This window comes from Orycteropus afer, unplaced genomic scaffold (genome assembly GCF_000298275.1).
Source record: "Orycteropus afer afer isolate SDZICR_OR568_19922 unplaced genomic scaffold, OryAfe1.0 scaffold00274, whole genome shotgun sequence".
NCBI classification, from domain to species: Eukaryota; Metazoa; Chordata; class Mammalia; order Tubulidentata; family Orycteropodidae; genus Orycteropus; species Orycteropus afer.
Window position 1 is genome coordinate 815,271 of NW_006921861.1, and position 16,365 is coordinate 831,635.

The 16,365-nt window shown below is 39.6% G+C and overlaps 1 protein-coding gene across 1 annotated transcript in view; it reads left to right on the forward strand.

The window, feature by feature from the left end:
* Nucleotides 1-16,365, forward strand: part of UGGT1 (UDP-glucose glycoprotein glucosyltransferase 1) — a 407,666-nt gene that overhangs the window by 254,096 nt on the left and 137,205 nt on the right. The window contains exons 24-26 of the mRNA XM_042782263.1: nt 11,867-11,969; nt 12,930-13,009; nt 14,016-14,205. Of these exons, the coding sequence (XP_042638197.1) occupies nt 11,867-11,969; nt 12,930-13,009; nt 14,016-14,205 (373 nt within the window). The remainder of the gene's footprint in view (nt 1-11,866; nt 11,970-12,929; nt 13,010-14,015; nt 14,206-16,365) is intronic.

The following is a 16,365-nucleotide window of genomic DNA, read 5'->3' on the forward strand; positions in this document are numbered from 1 at the left end:
CATAACAAATTGTGGATAACATTGAGAAGAATGGGAATTCCAGAACACTTAATTGTACTCATGAGGAACCTGTAGGTAGACCAGGAGGCTGTTGTTTGAACAGAACAAGGGAACACTGCTTGGTTTAAAATCAGGAAGGGAGTGTGTCAGGGTTGTATCATTTCACCATACTTACTCAGTATGTATGCTGAGCATATAATCCGAGAAGCTGGACTATATGAAGAAGAACATCGCTTCAGGATTGGAGGAGAATCATTAACAACTTGTGATATGGTCATGACACAACTTTGCTTACTGAAAATGAGGATGACTTGAAGTACTTACTGATGAAGATTGAAGAATACAGTCTGCAGTATGGATTACAGCTCAATATAAAGAGAAGAAAAATCCTCACAAATGGATCTATAAGCAGCATTATGATAAATGGAGAAAAGATTGAAATTGTCAAAGATTTCATGTTGCTTGGTTCTACAATCGAGGCCAATGGAAGCAGCAGTCAGGACATCAGACGATGTATAGAACTGGGCCGATTGGCTGCAAAGGACCTCTTTCAAATGCTGAAGAGCAAAGAGCTCTCCTTGAGGATTAAGGTGCGCTTGACACAAGCCATGGTATTTTCAGTTGCTTCATATGCATGTGAGAGCGGGACAGTGAATAATGAAGACCGAAGAAGAGTTGATGCTTTTGCACTATGTTGTTGGCGAAGAATGCTGAAAGTACAGTGGACTGCTAAAAGAAGTAATAGGTTCGTCCTGGAGGAAGTGCAGCCGGAATGCTCCTTGGAGGCAAGGATGGCCAGACTTCATCTCACATACTTTGGTCATGTTGTCAGAAGGTGTTCCCTGGAGGTGGATGTCATGCTTGGTTAGGTGGAGGGTCGACAAAAGAGGGGAAGCCCCTCAAGGAGGATTGACATGGTGGTGGCGGCGATGGGCAAGTGTAGCAAGAATGGTGGAGCTGGTTCAGGACCAGGTGGTATTTCATTCTGCTCTGCATAGGGTTGCTGTGAGTCAGAGATGACTTGATGGCACCTAACAACAACATATCTGGGCATGCAGGGCTAGTGTACTACTATGATCGCTTGTTTGGCAGCACCCCTAGTCTTATCACCTGTCTTGTAGTGGATATGTTAGATGAGGGGAGTGTGTGCACAGTTCCCTGTTTGCTGTTCATGTAGAGAAGTTAGGGGTGGGCTGGGTTGATACTGGTTGTTGTCATCAATGATTAGGTATATAGGAGCAGGTTGTGGCACTTGCCCAGAGAATAGGGTTGCAGAATGTGTGGTTATGGGTAGATAGTGTGGACATGGTTGCTTTCTGGATGCCAACTACCTTTATGGGCATTGGTGCAGACCTTGCCATGTGGAATTAATTATCACATTCCTACCCCAATAGAATGCTGCTTTCAGAAATTCAAAATGACTACAGTGTGTTTGGCCAGCTCATAATTCATTGCTTCCTTTGTCTCCTCAGGAGCTCTTAAGGCTTAGTGCCTAAGGCATTTGACTGCTAACCAGAAGGTTGGCCGTTCAAACCCACCAGGCACTCCTTGGAAGGAAGGTTGGGCAAGCTACTTCCGTAGTGATACTGCCTCAGAAACCCATAAGGGGGCGGGTCACTATGAGTTGGATACAACGTGTGACAGCAGCACATTTTGTTTTTGTTTTTGTTTGTCTCCTTGTTCACTCTTTTCATTCAGTTTCCATTTTCATTCAGTTGTTTGATCTACTTCTTTATCCTTTTCTTTGAAGTTCATGTTTCCAGGATTTTCATCTGTATCCGTTTCATTTTATTTCTTGGCTCTGTGTGGTAGATGGTCTGTTTGGCTTATCTGCCTAGCCCACCATCTTGCAAAAACATCTGTTTCATTTTCTGAGTTTTTCTTACCCCATTAATATAAACTCAGTGCCCTCTAAGTTTCCTATCTGATTTCTTGAGTTACTGTTGTCGGTTTCATCTCATGCAGATAATTCTTAAAAGAGCTTAATGCTCACAGCAGACACTTTTTTAAAGCTAGACTATTGTTATGAATTCTGCTAACCAGCAGGTTTGTGGTTTGGGCCCACCAGACGCTCTGGGAGAAAAATGAGGCAGTCTGCTTCCATAAAGAATAATAGCCTTGGAAAACCTATGGGGCAGTTCTGCTCTGTCCTATAGTGTCACTATGAGTCAGAATCAACTCAATGGCAGTAGGTTTGGGTTTTGAAACTATTGTTTGGTTTTAAGAAAACTTCATGGGTGTTGGCCATTCCCTGTGTATTCTGGGGAGAGGCCTCTTGACCCTTGGCTTCATCTCCACCTTCCATGCCCTCTAGGGTGTTAACTCTGCTTCCTTGGGTTTAGGTGGCCCTATTCTCCTAGTCCATCTGAGTGACAACTCCATTTCCTTGGCCCTTTGGGCTCCATTTTGCTTCTTGAATATGCTAGCCCCACCCATGCAGCTTAGGGTAGTGTTCCCATCATCTTGGAATGCTTAATGGTAGCCCCGTAGTCTGCAACCTTGTCGGCAAAGATCTGACTCTTTGAAACCTAGGGAGGCTGTCCCTCCGCCCTTTGTCATCCAGGAGATGGTGGCCCCAACATTTGAAACCAAGGAGGCCCAGCTTCCTGTGATATTTCCAACAGTTCTGCTGAACTCCAGGCATGGTCTTTTTTTTTTTTTTTTAACTAATTTGTTAGAACCATTAGTCATAGGCTTGATCTTTCTAACAAAAGATTGTGTAGCTATATGCTTAGTTTGTACAACAGAATTTTCCAAATCTTGTAGTCTCTCTCTTTTTTTTTTTTTTATCATTTTACTGTAAGTGGCAGAGAAACCACACAGTCCTTTTAAGATCTTGTGTAGAAATCTCATTGAGCAGATATCAGAGTTCATCACTTATAATTTCTGCCTCCCACCATTGTCCTGTCACATGTTCATCTTTTTCTTTTAAAGCCTGACAAGAAGCACATTTAATATCCATATTTCTAGCAACGTTCTTTTGCTGGTGCCATATATATTGCCCAAGACAATCAACCTTCGGAGATCAGAAGAGTAACGTTTGTGTATGGAGATAGCTCAGAGGGCAGGAATGCATAGGAAAGAAAGACACAGGGAAATGATAAGCACAGGAGGAAATTGGAAGAGCGTTGTTAAATTGTGGAGATTGCAATCAGTGTCATGAAACAAAATGTGTACGTCTCCAGCCACTGTTGAAGATGAAAGACAAGGGAAGAAGGGAGACAAGGGAAGAAGGGGTAGGATAGAGACTTTCTCTGAGCTCTTCTCACTTATTTCTAAGCCCTCACCAGAATTGCCTTTGGTGTCCATATTTCTACCATCAACCTCTTTAAGGCAATTTAGACTTGCTATCTGGCACCTGTTTTGGTTATCTAGTGCTACTATAACAGAAATACCACAGATGTGGATGACTTTCACAAGCAGGGATCTCTTCTTTTACAGTTTAGGAGGCTAGAAGTCCAAGTTCAAAGTGCTAGCTCTGGGGGCTGGGTAAGACCCCTTGACCTTGGGCTTCAGCTCTGCCTCTTGCTCCTGACCCATTTCAGATGAATGTCTCTTAACTCAGGCATCTGTTGGCTGCTGAGGCTGACAAACCCATGATTGACAAAGTAAAATGTCACAGTCCCATGATTATCTTGTCACACAGCAGGCTACTAGTTCAAGTCCAGAAAAAATCTCAAGATAATCAGACAACATGGCAGGCCACCAAGATGAAAACTCAGCCAAATGCAGGATCCAGTTGTGCCAAACAGCTCAAGATCTTGCTCAGAGCTGCTTCTTATATACTGGAAGCAGACCACATCCCTAAGGCAGCTACTCAGCAGCTCATAGTGGATTCCACCATGGAGTTGATTGCCAGCCTTATCATGGGGAATAACTACATCTGTCTGCCCAGACACTCAAAACCAAGCCCAGCCAAGTTGACACATAATCTTAACCTCCACAGCATCAATTCCAGCCTTATAATCCATTACCCACTTCAAAAATGGCTTCCACATTTTGGGAATCTTTTAGAGCAGCACCCCACTCTTGGTATCAAATTCTATCTTAGTTATCTAGTGCTCCTCTAAACAGAAATATCAGAAACTGATGGCTCTAACAAATAAGAATTTATTTTCTCACAGTTTAGGCAGCTAGAAGTCACCTAAGACTTCTAGCTCTAGGGGAAGGTTTTCTCTCTCTGTTTTGTCTTTGGAGAAGGTCTTTTTTTTTCTTAAGGTTCTGCTTTCTGGTTCCTTGGATCTTTCCATGTGTCCTGGCGTTTATCCTACCCCATTTCTGCTTCTTAACTTGCTTGTTTAATCTCTTTTATAAAAATCTTAAAAGAGATTGACTTAAGATAAATTCTATACTATTTTTGCCTCATTACATTAAGACAGCCCATTGCCAAGTAGGATTATAACCAGAGGCCTGGAGGTTAGGATTTATAACACATTTTTGGAGGACATAATTCAATATGTAACAGTTGCCTTTGCAACAGCTCCTTTTTCTCCCCCTATGTAAAGTCTTCCTATAAACTCAAATTCTCTGCCATTGAGTTGATCATGACTCATAGTGACCCCTCCTTGGGTTTCCGAGGCAGTATCTCTATGGAAGTAGATTGCACAATCTTCCTTTTGAGGAGTGGCTGGTGGGTTTGAACCACCAGCCTTCTGGTTAGCAGTCAAATGCCTTAGGCACAATGCTACCCTCTTTGGCGTGCAGTTTTCAGCTTGTCATTTACAGATGTCAGTTGTCATTTATTTCTAAATAAAACTGGAGTACTTCAGAATGCAACCTTTTAGAAAATAGAAAACAATAGTATAAATGTGTTGTAATTTTCTGATATTCAAGAATAAATTTATTAAAGTATTTCTTCATCTTTTATTATAAACTGTTTTCAATTAAAAAAAAGTTTAACATTTTTAAGAAGGCCTTGCCTTTTTGTTCTATAGGTTTTATTTGGAAAATTTTAAATCTTTGAGAATATCAAAACTATTATTATAAGGAACACCCAAATATGCTTAGCCTAGATTTACCAGTTGTTAACAGTATGGAACATTTACTTTACCTTTGTTATATATGTGTGTATATATGTGCATATAATGTGTATATGTGTGTATGTATAAATATACAAGCACTCATATACTCACATGGTTTTTTTCTGAATCGTTTGAAAGTATGTTGCAGACACATCATGACACATGCCTAAATTCTTTATAGCAAATATCTCATTAGTAGGACTTTTTCCTTCATAAACATATGCTATTATTATATCTAAGAAATATAACTGTGATACAATATTTTTATTGAGTAGTATATAGTCCATATTCAGATCCCCCAGTGTCCCAGTAAGGAACTGCTTTTTAGTATGTTGATGTTTTTTTTGGTGCAAATCGCAGCGTTCAGTTAGTTATGTCTTTTTCATAGCACAACAAAGAGTTCCTGTTTGGTTTTTAGTCTTATATGATATTGACATTTTTGAAGAGTCCAGGCCAGTTATTTTGTAGACTATACCACAATCTGTGTTGTTTCCTCATGATCAGATTCAGATTAAATTGTTTTTATGAAGAACCATGTGCAGTAGCTTTTGCCTTTTCTGGTAAGTATGTATCTTGATTACACCATAGAATCACCTAAGAGTCTCTCAATAAATGTTCTTGGATCTGTTCTTCTATGATTTTATTTCTTTTATAGTTTAATCAGACTAGACTGTCTTACTGTAATTGACCTATTCTTTCTCACAGCCAATCCCTGAGGTGTTCAGATTTGATCAATCTGTGTGATGATTCCAGCTTGGAACATAACTGTCTCATCATTTCTTATGATGCTAGTGGGTAAAGACGTCCTTGGCTCCTTGCTAGTTGCAGTTGAATTTTGCCCATTTGCACCCAGATCTTATCCCCTCTGCTCCCTTTATACTTTCAGAAAGTAGCTTATTATCTAGTTTCCTAGTGCAGGAAACATATTTTTTAATTGACCTGGTGACCACACTTTGAGATTTTTTTTTTTTTTAAAAAAGGTGGAGTTTGGGATTAATCACTCACTGGTAACTGTTTGAATCTGGAATTGTTATCAACAATGGAAAGCATCTGGTATAATACAGTTACAAAGCTATTTTGATGATTAATTTCAAAGCTGGTAAGATTTGAAATCAACTTCTTCATCAGCATTTGAACTATAGCGAGCCAATTTTATTAGTTGTTATTGTTAGTTGCCGTCGAGTCATCTTCAACTCATGGTGACCCTATGTACAACAGGAGCTCTGGTGGCGTAGTGCCTAAAGCATTTGAATGCTAACTAGAAGGCTGGTGGTTCAAACCCACCAGCCACTCCTCGGAAGGAAGACTGGGCAGTCTGTTTCCGTGGAGATACTGCCTGGGAAACCCAAGGATAGGGGTTGCCATAAGTCGGGACTGACGCGACGTCAGTGAGTTTCATTTTTTTTTTGTTGTTGTTTTTATGTACAACAGAATGAAACACTGTCCAGTCCTATACCAGCCCTCATGATTTTCTATACTTGAGCCCATCTGTGGTGGTTATGTTTGTGTGTCAGCTTGGCGGGGCCTGGTTGAGTGGCTGGGCAGCTGAATGTAGTATTCCCCACAATGAGACTGGTAATCAACTCCATGGTGGAATTTACTGTGAGCAGCTGAGTAGCTGCCTTAGCGATGTGGTCTGCTTCCTGTGTTTATATAATCAGAAGTCTCGGGGAACAGTCTCTAGTTTATGGCATGTTTCAACCCTGCGTGTAGCCGTGTTCATTGTTCAGCAGCCTGCCATGCTCTGCCGACCTTGGGACTTTCAGTGGACTTGAATTAATGGCCTGCCATGTCGTATGGTAACATCAGGACTGTGCCTTTTTACTTGGCAACCTTGGGCTTCTCAGCCTCAGCAGCCAGCAGCTGCCTGAGTGAAGAAAAGCCTCCAGCTTCAGTGGGCCAGGAGCAGGAGGTTGAAGCAGGAGCTGAAGCCAAGAGTGAGGGGCTTTCACCCAGCCCCTAGAGCCTGACACTTTGAACTTGGACTTAAAGCCTCCAAACTGTGAGAGAATAAACTCCTGTTTGTTCAAGCCATCCCATTCGTGGTATATTCCTGTCAGAGCGGCATTAGGTAACCAAAACACCATCATTATAGCCACTATGTCAATCCGTCTTGTTGAGGGCCTTCTCCTTTTTCGCTGATGCTCCATTTTACCAAGCATAATACCCTTCTCCAGAGAATGGTCCCTCTGACTACATGACCCAAATAGGTGAGATAAAGTCTGGCCATTTTCGCTTCCAAGAAGCAGGAGCATTCCCCCTACACTTCTTTCAGGACAGATTTCTTAGTTCTTTCAGCAGTCCATGGTACTTTTAGCATTCTTTGCCAATACTGCAACTCAAAACCATCAACTCTTCTTTGGTCTTCCTTAGTCATTGTTCAGCTCTCATATGCATATGAAGCGACTGAACAAATGGCTTGTGTCAGGTGCATCTTAGTCTTCAAAGAGACATCTTTGCTCTTCAGCACCTGAAAGAGGTCTATTTGCAGCAGATTTGCCCAGTGCAATACGTCTACTGATATCTTGACTGCTGCTTCCATTGGTGTTGATTGTAGAACCAGGTAATATGAAATCTTTGACAACTTCAGTCTTTTCTCCATTTATTGTGATGCTGCTTATTGGTCCAGTTGCATGGATTTTTGTTTTCTTTGTATTGAGGTGTAATCCATACTGCAGACTGCAGTCTTCAGTCTTCATCAGTAAGTGCTTCAAGTCATCCTTACTTTCAGCAAGCAAAGTTGTGTCATCAGCATATAGCAGGTTGTTAATGAGTCTTCTTTCAATCCTGTTGCCACATTTTTCTTCATATAGTCCAGCTTCTCGGATTATTTACTCAGCATACAGATTGAATTATGTGATGAAAGGATACAAACATGACACACTCGCTTCCTGATTGTAAACCATACAGTATCTCCTTGTTCTGTTTGAAAGCCAGCCTCCTGGTCTATATACAGGTTCCTCATGAGTACATTTAAGTGTTCTGGAATTCCCATTTTTCTCAGTGTTATCTGTTATTTGTTATGATCCACACAAAAATTGAATGCTTTTGCATAGTCAATAAAACACAGGTAAACATCTTTCTGGTATCCTTTGCTTTTAGTCAAAATCGATCTGACACTGGTAATGATACCCCTCGTTCCACATCCTCTTCTGAATCCAGCTTGAATTTATGGATATTCTCTGTCAACATACTGCTGCAACCATTCTTTGAATTATCTTCAGTAAGATTTTACTTGTGTGTGATATTGATGCTATTGTTTGATAATTTCCACATTCTGTGGGATCACCTTTCTTTGGAATGGGTACAAATAATGGATCTCTTGTAGAGTTGGCCATGTGTCTTTCACATTTCTTGACATAGCTGAGTGAGTGCCTCCTGCGTGACATCTGCTTGTTGAAACATCTCAGTGGGTATTCTGTCAATGACTGGAGCCTTGTTTTTTGCCGGGAGTTCTGGTTGTGTAGTGCCTAATGCACTTGAATGCTAACCAGAAGACTGGTGGTTCAAACACACTAGCCACTCCTTGGAAGGAAGGTTGGATAGTCTACATCCGTAGTGATACCACCTTGGAAACCCAAGGAGGGGTCACTATGAGTTGGGTCCGACTCCATGGCAATGGTTGCGTTGTGTTTGTTGTTTTCAGCCTGTTCCTTCAGTGCAGCTTTGACTTCTTCCTTTAGTACCATTGGTTCTTGATTATATGCTACCTTCTGACATGGATGAACATCAACCACTTCTTTTTGATACATTGACTGTGTATTCCTCCCATCTTTTAAGGTTTCCTGCATCATTCAGTATTTTGCCTATAGAATCCTTCAATATTGCAACTCAAGGCTTAAATATTTCTTTTGGCTTGAAAAATGCCAAGTGTGTTCTTCCTTTTGGTTTTCTAACTCCAGATCTTTGCACATTTCATTATAATAATTGACTTTGTCTGCTCAAGCTGCTCTTTGAAATCTTCTGTTCAGCTCTTTAATCTTGTCATTTCTTCTATTTGCTTTAGCTATGAGTCGAATCGACTTGATGGCAGTCAATTAGGTTTTTTTTTTTTTGTTTGTTTACTCTCCATTGAAGGGCAACTTTCAGAGTCTCTTCTGACACCCATTTTGGTCTTTTCTTCCTTTCTTATCTTTTTAATGACCTTTTCCTTTCTTCATGGATAATATTCTTGATGTCATCCCATAGTTCCTCTGGTTTTCAGTCATTGGTGTTAGTGCATCAAATCTACTCTGTACATGGTCTCTATATTCAGGAGAGATATACTCAAGGTCATATTTTGGCTCTTCTGGACTTGTTTTAATTGTCTTCACCTTCAACTTGAATGTGCCTATATGCATTTGGGGGTTTCTTCCAATGGTCAGCTCCTGGCCTTGTTTTGGCTGAAGATACTGAGTTTCTCCATTGCCTCTTACCAAAGATGTAGTCAGTGTGATTTCTGTGTACTCCATGTGGCGAAGTCCACATGTGTAGCCACCATTCATTTGGTGAAAAAGGTATTTGCAATGGATACGTCATTGATCTTGCTAAATTCTATCACATGTTCTGCGGCATTTTTTTCTATCACCAAGGCCGTGTTTTCCAACTACTAGTGATGCTTCTTTGTGGTGATCCTTCTTTGTTTCCAACTTTTGCGTTCTAGTCACCAGTGATAATTAACACATCTTGATTGCATGTTCGGTCACTTTCAAGCTTCAGAAGTTGGTAAAAATCTTCACCTGTTTCATCTTTGGCTTTGGTGGTTGGTGCGTAAATTTGAATAATTAACTGGTCTTCTTTGTAGGCATATGGATATTATCCTATCACTGAAAGCATTGTACTTTAGGATAGATCTTAAAACATTCTTTGTGATGATGAATGCCAGGCCATTCCTCTTCAATTTGTCATTCCCAGTGTAGCAGATCATATGTTTGTCTGATTCAAATGGCCAAAACCCAGTTCGTTGCAGCCACTAATGCCTAGGGTAGCGATCTTTTTTCTTTTTTAAATTTTTAATTTTTTTAATTGTAATTTGGGTGAAAGTTTATAGAGCAAATTCACTTTCCATACAGCAGTTCACATACACGTTGTCTGATGACATTGACAGTTTACTCCAGTGCATCACCTGCCCTCCCACTTCTTCCCGATAGTTACCTCTTCCCTGTGTCCATCCCTTCATGCATTCCTGCCCCCTGAACTGTCTTCCTGTGTATAAACAGCCCTTCTTTCTCCCATGATTGTTCTCTCCAAGGGATGTATCTACCTCAGGTGCATGTTCAACTCTTATACCTGTCTTTTATTTGGCTGGAAGCCACAGGTGTGGGGTCACTTCCAGACCTGAAGGGCAGCTAGGGATCATAGCCTCAGTGGTTACACCAGGCTCTGTCAGACCAGCAAAACCTAGTCTCCCTTTTTTTTCCCCCCCAAATGATTTTGAGTTTTGTTCCACATTTTTCTCCTTCTATATCCAGTATCTCCTCCATACATCCCCCTCTGAGTGGTTGATGGTGGTAGCCGGGCACCATCTAGTTCTTCTGGTCTCATAGTCGTATAGGCTGAGGATTGCATGGTGTACAGTCACGAGGACTAATTATTTCCATGAATCTTTGGTTTTCTTCATTCCTCATTGCTCTAGACAAGGAGAGACCCATCGTTGCATCTAGATGGCTATTTGCAAGCTCTTAAGATCCCAGTTGCTACTCACCAAAGTAGGAGGTGGAACAATGTTTCATGTAGTAGGTTATGCCAATTGAGCTTGATGTCCCTTGTGACTGTGGTCCCGAGCCCACAAGTTCAACTACTCAGTCCCTCTGGGTAGCTGTCTGTGACTGAGAAGTGACTACAACCTTGTCCCTTGTCAGCTCTACTAGAACCCTGGGAGTTCTTACAGAACATACACATACACTTGTAGAACCATTGTCTGCCAACCCTATACGTGGTCTTGGGTACACTCCCTGTTGCATAGACATATCTAATAGTTCAGCCTTTCCACTCATCTATCCACCCGTATACCTGTGTTTGGCTTCACTGAAAACACAGTACTATATGTACAAAAGAGTTCATCATTGTTGTCTGTACCTTAAGGTATTGATCTTTATGAATTCTATTTCATTTTTGACAACTTCCAGTTTTCCTAGATTCTTAATTTATATATTCCATGTTCTGATTATTAATGGATATCTGCAGCTGTTTCTTCTCATTTTGAGTCATGCCACATTAGGAAATAAAGATCCTGAAAGCTTTACTCCATCCACATCATTGAGGTCAGCTCTACTCTGAGAAGGTAGCTCCTTCCCAGTCTTATCTTGAGTGCCTTCCAGCTTGAGGGGCTCATCTTCTGACACACTATTGGACAGTGTTTTAGAGCTATTCATAAAGATTTCCAGTGATTTATCAGACAGTGTGTTTCACTGCTATTCATAAGGTTTTCACTGGCCAGTTCTTTAGGGTAGACATAATCACATAGTTGAATACTATTGTAGCCTAGTTGATCTAGATTTGAAGTTTTTGAAATACTGTTGTTGTTAGGTGCTATTGAGTTTGCTCTGACTCATGGAGACCCTGTGTACAACAGAACGAAACAATACCTGGTCCTGCACCATCCTCACAGTCTTTGCTATCCCTGAGCTCATCGTCATAGCTCATTGAGGGCATCTTCCCCTTTTTCACTGACCCTCTGTTTTACCAAGCATGATACCAAGCATGTTGTTCGTTTTGACAACATGAGCAAAGTATGAGAGATGAAGTCTAGCCATTCTTGCTTTGAAATGCTGGGAGGGTTAATAGGTGTGTTAGACCCCTGCCCCCAAAGAATTTGTTTCCTATTTCCTCTGCATGCTAATGTTTTATCTTTCTGATCTCTATAGTGCCATTAAACTGAGGCCAAAGGAAGGAGAGACGTACTTTGATGTTGTGGCCATCATTGACCCTGTCACCAGAGAAGCACAGAGACTTGCCCCATTGCTCTTGGTAAAGACAAATGCTGGTCATCTTTATCTGTAATTTTGAGACTATTTGTGATCTCTCAGTTCCCTTAGTTATAGTCCAAAGGGAAAAGTGGTCCAAGGCATATTTGGCATAACAAGTCTTTATGAAGACTGATAAGTGTTGTTGATAATAGTTCTGAAAAGAACTTCATAACCTTAGAAAGTTGGTACAAATTTGGCTGATTCCATCATACTCATGTAATTAAAAAAATATTAACAAAGCAATTTAGAGAAAATGTCATTTAATTAAATGGGTTAATATCATATTTGAATTTACAGTTATAAAGAGATAAAAGAAATCTGCTTTTTCCTTTTCCTTTTTTTTAACCAACATGGATTTTTGTTGTAGCATAACTTTCAGATATATGTAAGTGTTACAGTTTTAACATTTACAAAAATACAGTTGCTTCACAGGTTTTTTTCCTGCTGTTGTTTTCATTATTTTTTTTAAAGGTAACATGTTACCTTTGTTTTCAATTAACCTTTGTTTTCTTTATAAGTGTCTGTGTATGTATATGAGTCTATATATTTATCCCTCCGTACTCTAGCATATAAGCCACATTGATAAATCTTTCAAATTTTCTTTGTGTAGGTAGATACCCATTATCTCTATTCATTGGTTCACCACAATTGTGCTTTAAAGTATATAAAAGAGCAATGATCTACCATAGTCTTATTTCTTGATTTCTTGGCCATTTTGTCTGTATGTGTGGTTTAGATTCTGCACTAGAGTTGTGATTTCCAAAAGTTTTCCAGTGCAGATTTGATGACATTATATTTGCATATTTTCTTGAGATGATAAGGAATGTTCTCTGTCTTAATTTAGTGTCAGATCATAAAATTCTAAAGAGAAAAGCTAAATGTTTTATACCAGAAATGTTTTGTCTCAGTTACCTTTTTTTATAAGAAAAAGTTTATTTTTTGTCATCTGGTTTACTTTTAGGTTATGACTCAACTGATAAACATGAATCTAAGAGTATTTATGAACTGCCAATCTAAACTTTCCGACATGCCATTAAAAAGGTAAAACAAGCTGTTTGAGAAAAGTACAATGATAAAATAATACTGAATCCAAAATCTGGTACTTTATGTTAAGTGATCATATGGTTTACTTGTAGACATCATGTGTGAAAAGGTCATTTATTGAGTTTCAGCATTGCCAAATTTTTACTCTGGCCACAAATTCAAAGAGCTTAGTTTGGCCATCAACACACACTACTTCCACTAATACTTTTCTTTCTTTCTTTCTTTTTTGTTTTCCACCATTTTCATTTTATAGCTCTTGAATTTCAAAACATTTGGATCAGTATAGCTATTAAATTTACATAGTTAAAATGTGCCTCTGGTGGAATATAGACACTTGTCTATACTTTTTCATCTTAAAAGAAAAGAAATGATTTCAAGTTGGGATATATGTGTCAAAAGAAGCTTGCTGAGGGGCATTTGCATATACCTTGAAAAGGAGGACAGACTATGCCATATGTCATCATGAGCTTTAAAATGATGCTTATTCATGAGAAAAGTGATATAAAAAGCAGTTATAGTAATAGTGTAGATTCTAGTTAGATTAGTTAGATTCTAGATTGAAATGCATTTGAAAGTGACGAAAGTTAGTCCTTATTTAGAAAATATGTTTGCAATATTATATAGCTTTAGTGTTTTCAGGGCTAGCATGAGAACCCAGTCACCATTTAGGACTTTGTTTTTTTATGAGAAAATGAATTCTTCTTCATAAAGGGAGGAAATTGTTCAGAAAATGCTTGCTACTCCAACAGCAGTTACACATGACATTACAAGAAGTAATGGCCTTCCTTTCTTTCATACTCCTTCCCTTGTCTTTCATCTATACCAGTGGCTGGAGACATAATTAGGTCAAATATAATTTTAGAAATACTTTTCCTAATCTGGAAGAAGAACCTTCCAAATGTAGTTTGTGTAAACCCATAGACTTTTCCCTGTATAAATACTTGTAAACTCAGGTCACTTACAAAAAAAAATCTAACACCTTTTTCTTTTTTTTAAATTTCAGCTTTTACCGCTATGTCTTAGAACCAGAGATTTTGTTCACTTCAGAAAATAGTTTTGCTAAGGGTCCAATAGCAAAATTTTTGGATATGCCACAGTCTCCTCTCTTTACTCTGAATTTGAACACACCTGAGAGTTGGATGGTAGAATCTGTCAGAACACCCTATGATCTTGATAATATTTATTTAGAAGAGGTAAGAGTGTCAATTGTTTCCAGATGTCTAATGCATGTATAAAACCTGTTTAAGATATATTGATGTATTATAGCCAGATCGTGTCTCACTGAAAAGACTAAATTATAGTCTATAAGGGCTTCTAAGTGCATGATATTCAAGTATAATTAAAATTTTTTAAATAATAACTTTATTAAAATATAATTAACATACCATAAAATTTACCCTTTTAAAATACATAATCAAATGTTTTTTCCTATATTCAGAGTTGTGTAACCATCACCATAATCCAATTTTAGAACATTTTCATCATCCCAAAAAGAAAATCTTTGTCCATTAGCAGTTACTTCCTACTTCCCTTGTCCCCCTGCCCATGGCAACTGTGAATTTATTTTCTACTCTATAGGTTTGCCTCTTCTGACATTTCATATCAGTGAAATCATATCATATGTGGTCTTTTGTGACTGGTTTCTTTCACTTCGCAGTTCTCAAGGTTAATCCATGTTGTATCAACACTTCATTCCTTTTTATGGCTGGATTCCATTGTAGGATATATACCACATTTTGTTTATCTGTTCATCTGCATTGGACATTTGAGTTGTTTCCACTTTTGGGCTGTTACTAATAATGCTGCTATCAATACTCATGACAAGGTTTTGTATGGACATATGATTTTGTTTCTCTTGGATATATATCTAAGAGATAACTCTGTTTAACTGTTAAAGAACTATCAAACTGTTTTCAATAGGTGTTGTGCCAACATTCCTACCAGTGATGGTGTTTGAGGGTTCCATTTTCTCCCTGACTTTGCCAAAACACTTGTTATCCCCCCTTTTCTTAAACAATGCTAGTGAATATTGCCACATGGGCAAGGAGGCCACATCTCCTGATCTCCTGTAACCCCACAAGAGGAAGACAGAATCACCATCAGCAGCCCAAGGACTATTCATGCAAGGCCAGACATGCTGCCTCCCATCAGCCCTTTCACCAACCGTTCCTCCCAAAACACCCACCACCTCTCTGCTGGGTTCAATAATTTGCTGCAGTGGCCATATAAAACTCACAGATTATAGGGTTTATTAGGGAAGCACTAGGTTACAATTCAAGTTCAGGAACAATGTGTAGTCTCTCTCAGCCTACCGTCTCTCAGCTAACAGTCTCTCCCAGCAGTGCGTGTCTAGGTATCTCTCTGTGTCTCTTTCTCAGCAGCGTGTGTCTCTCACGAGCACATTTCTCTCAGCAGCATGTCCTTCACAGTCAGAGAGACCCCTTCTGCCCCAAAGAGGGCTCCTTTTGAGCCTGGAAGAGTGACCAAACTAACCAATCATAACATCAGAATTCTAAATACATGAGAGAGAGCGAACTTCCCAGAACATTGCTTTGTGGCACTCGTAACAAAAATACCCCAGGTGGATAACTTTAATAATCAGGAGCTCCTCAGTTGCTCTCAGCAAATTCCATTCTTTGTAAATGGAGTTTACAAAGACTTAAAGCCAGAAAAGCCATACCAGGTAATTTACTACACTGCAAGTATGAAGTGGTATTTCATTGTGATTTTGATTTATATTACACTAATGACTAGTGGCTGGGAGCTCTGGTGGTGTAGTGCCTAAGGCATTAGACTGCTAACCAGAAGGCTGGCAGTTCAAACGCACCAGCCACTCCTCAGAAGGAAGGTTGGGCAATCTACTTTCATAGTGATATGGCCTCGGAAACCCAAGGAGGGGTCACTGTGAGTTGGATTCAGCTTGATGGCAGTGAGTTTTGTTTTTGGTTAATGACTAATGGGAGCTCTGGTGGCTCATTGCCTAAGGCATTTGACTACTGACCAGAAGGTTGGTGATTCAAACCCATCAGCTGCACCACAGAAGGAGAATGAGGCAATCTACTTCTGTAAATATTTACTGCCTTGGAAACCAATTGGGGGTCTCTATGAGTTGGAATCTATTCGATGTCAGTGGGTTCGCTTTTTTTCTTTGTTTTTTAATGACTATTGAGCTCTGGTGGTATAGTGCCTAAGGTGTTTGGCTGCTAATCAGAAGGCTGGCCATTCAAACTCACCAGCGACTCCTTGGAATGTAGATTGGGCAATCTACCTCTATAGAGTTACTGCCTCAGAAACCCAAGGAGGAATCACTATGAGTCAGATTTGACTGGACAACAGTGAGGTTTTTTTTTTTT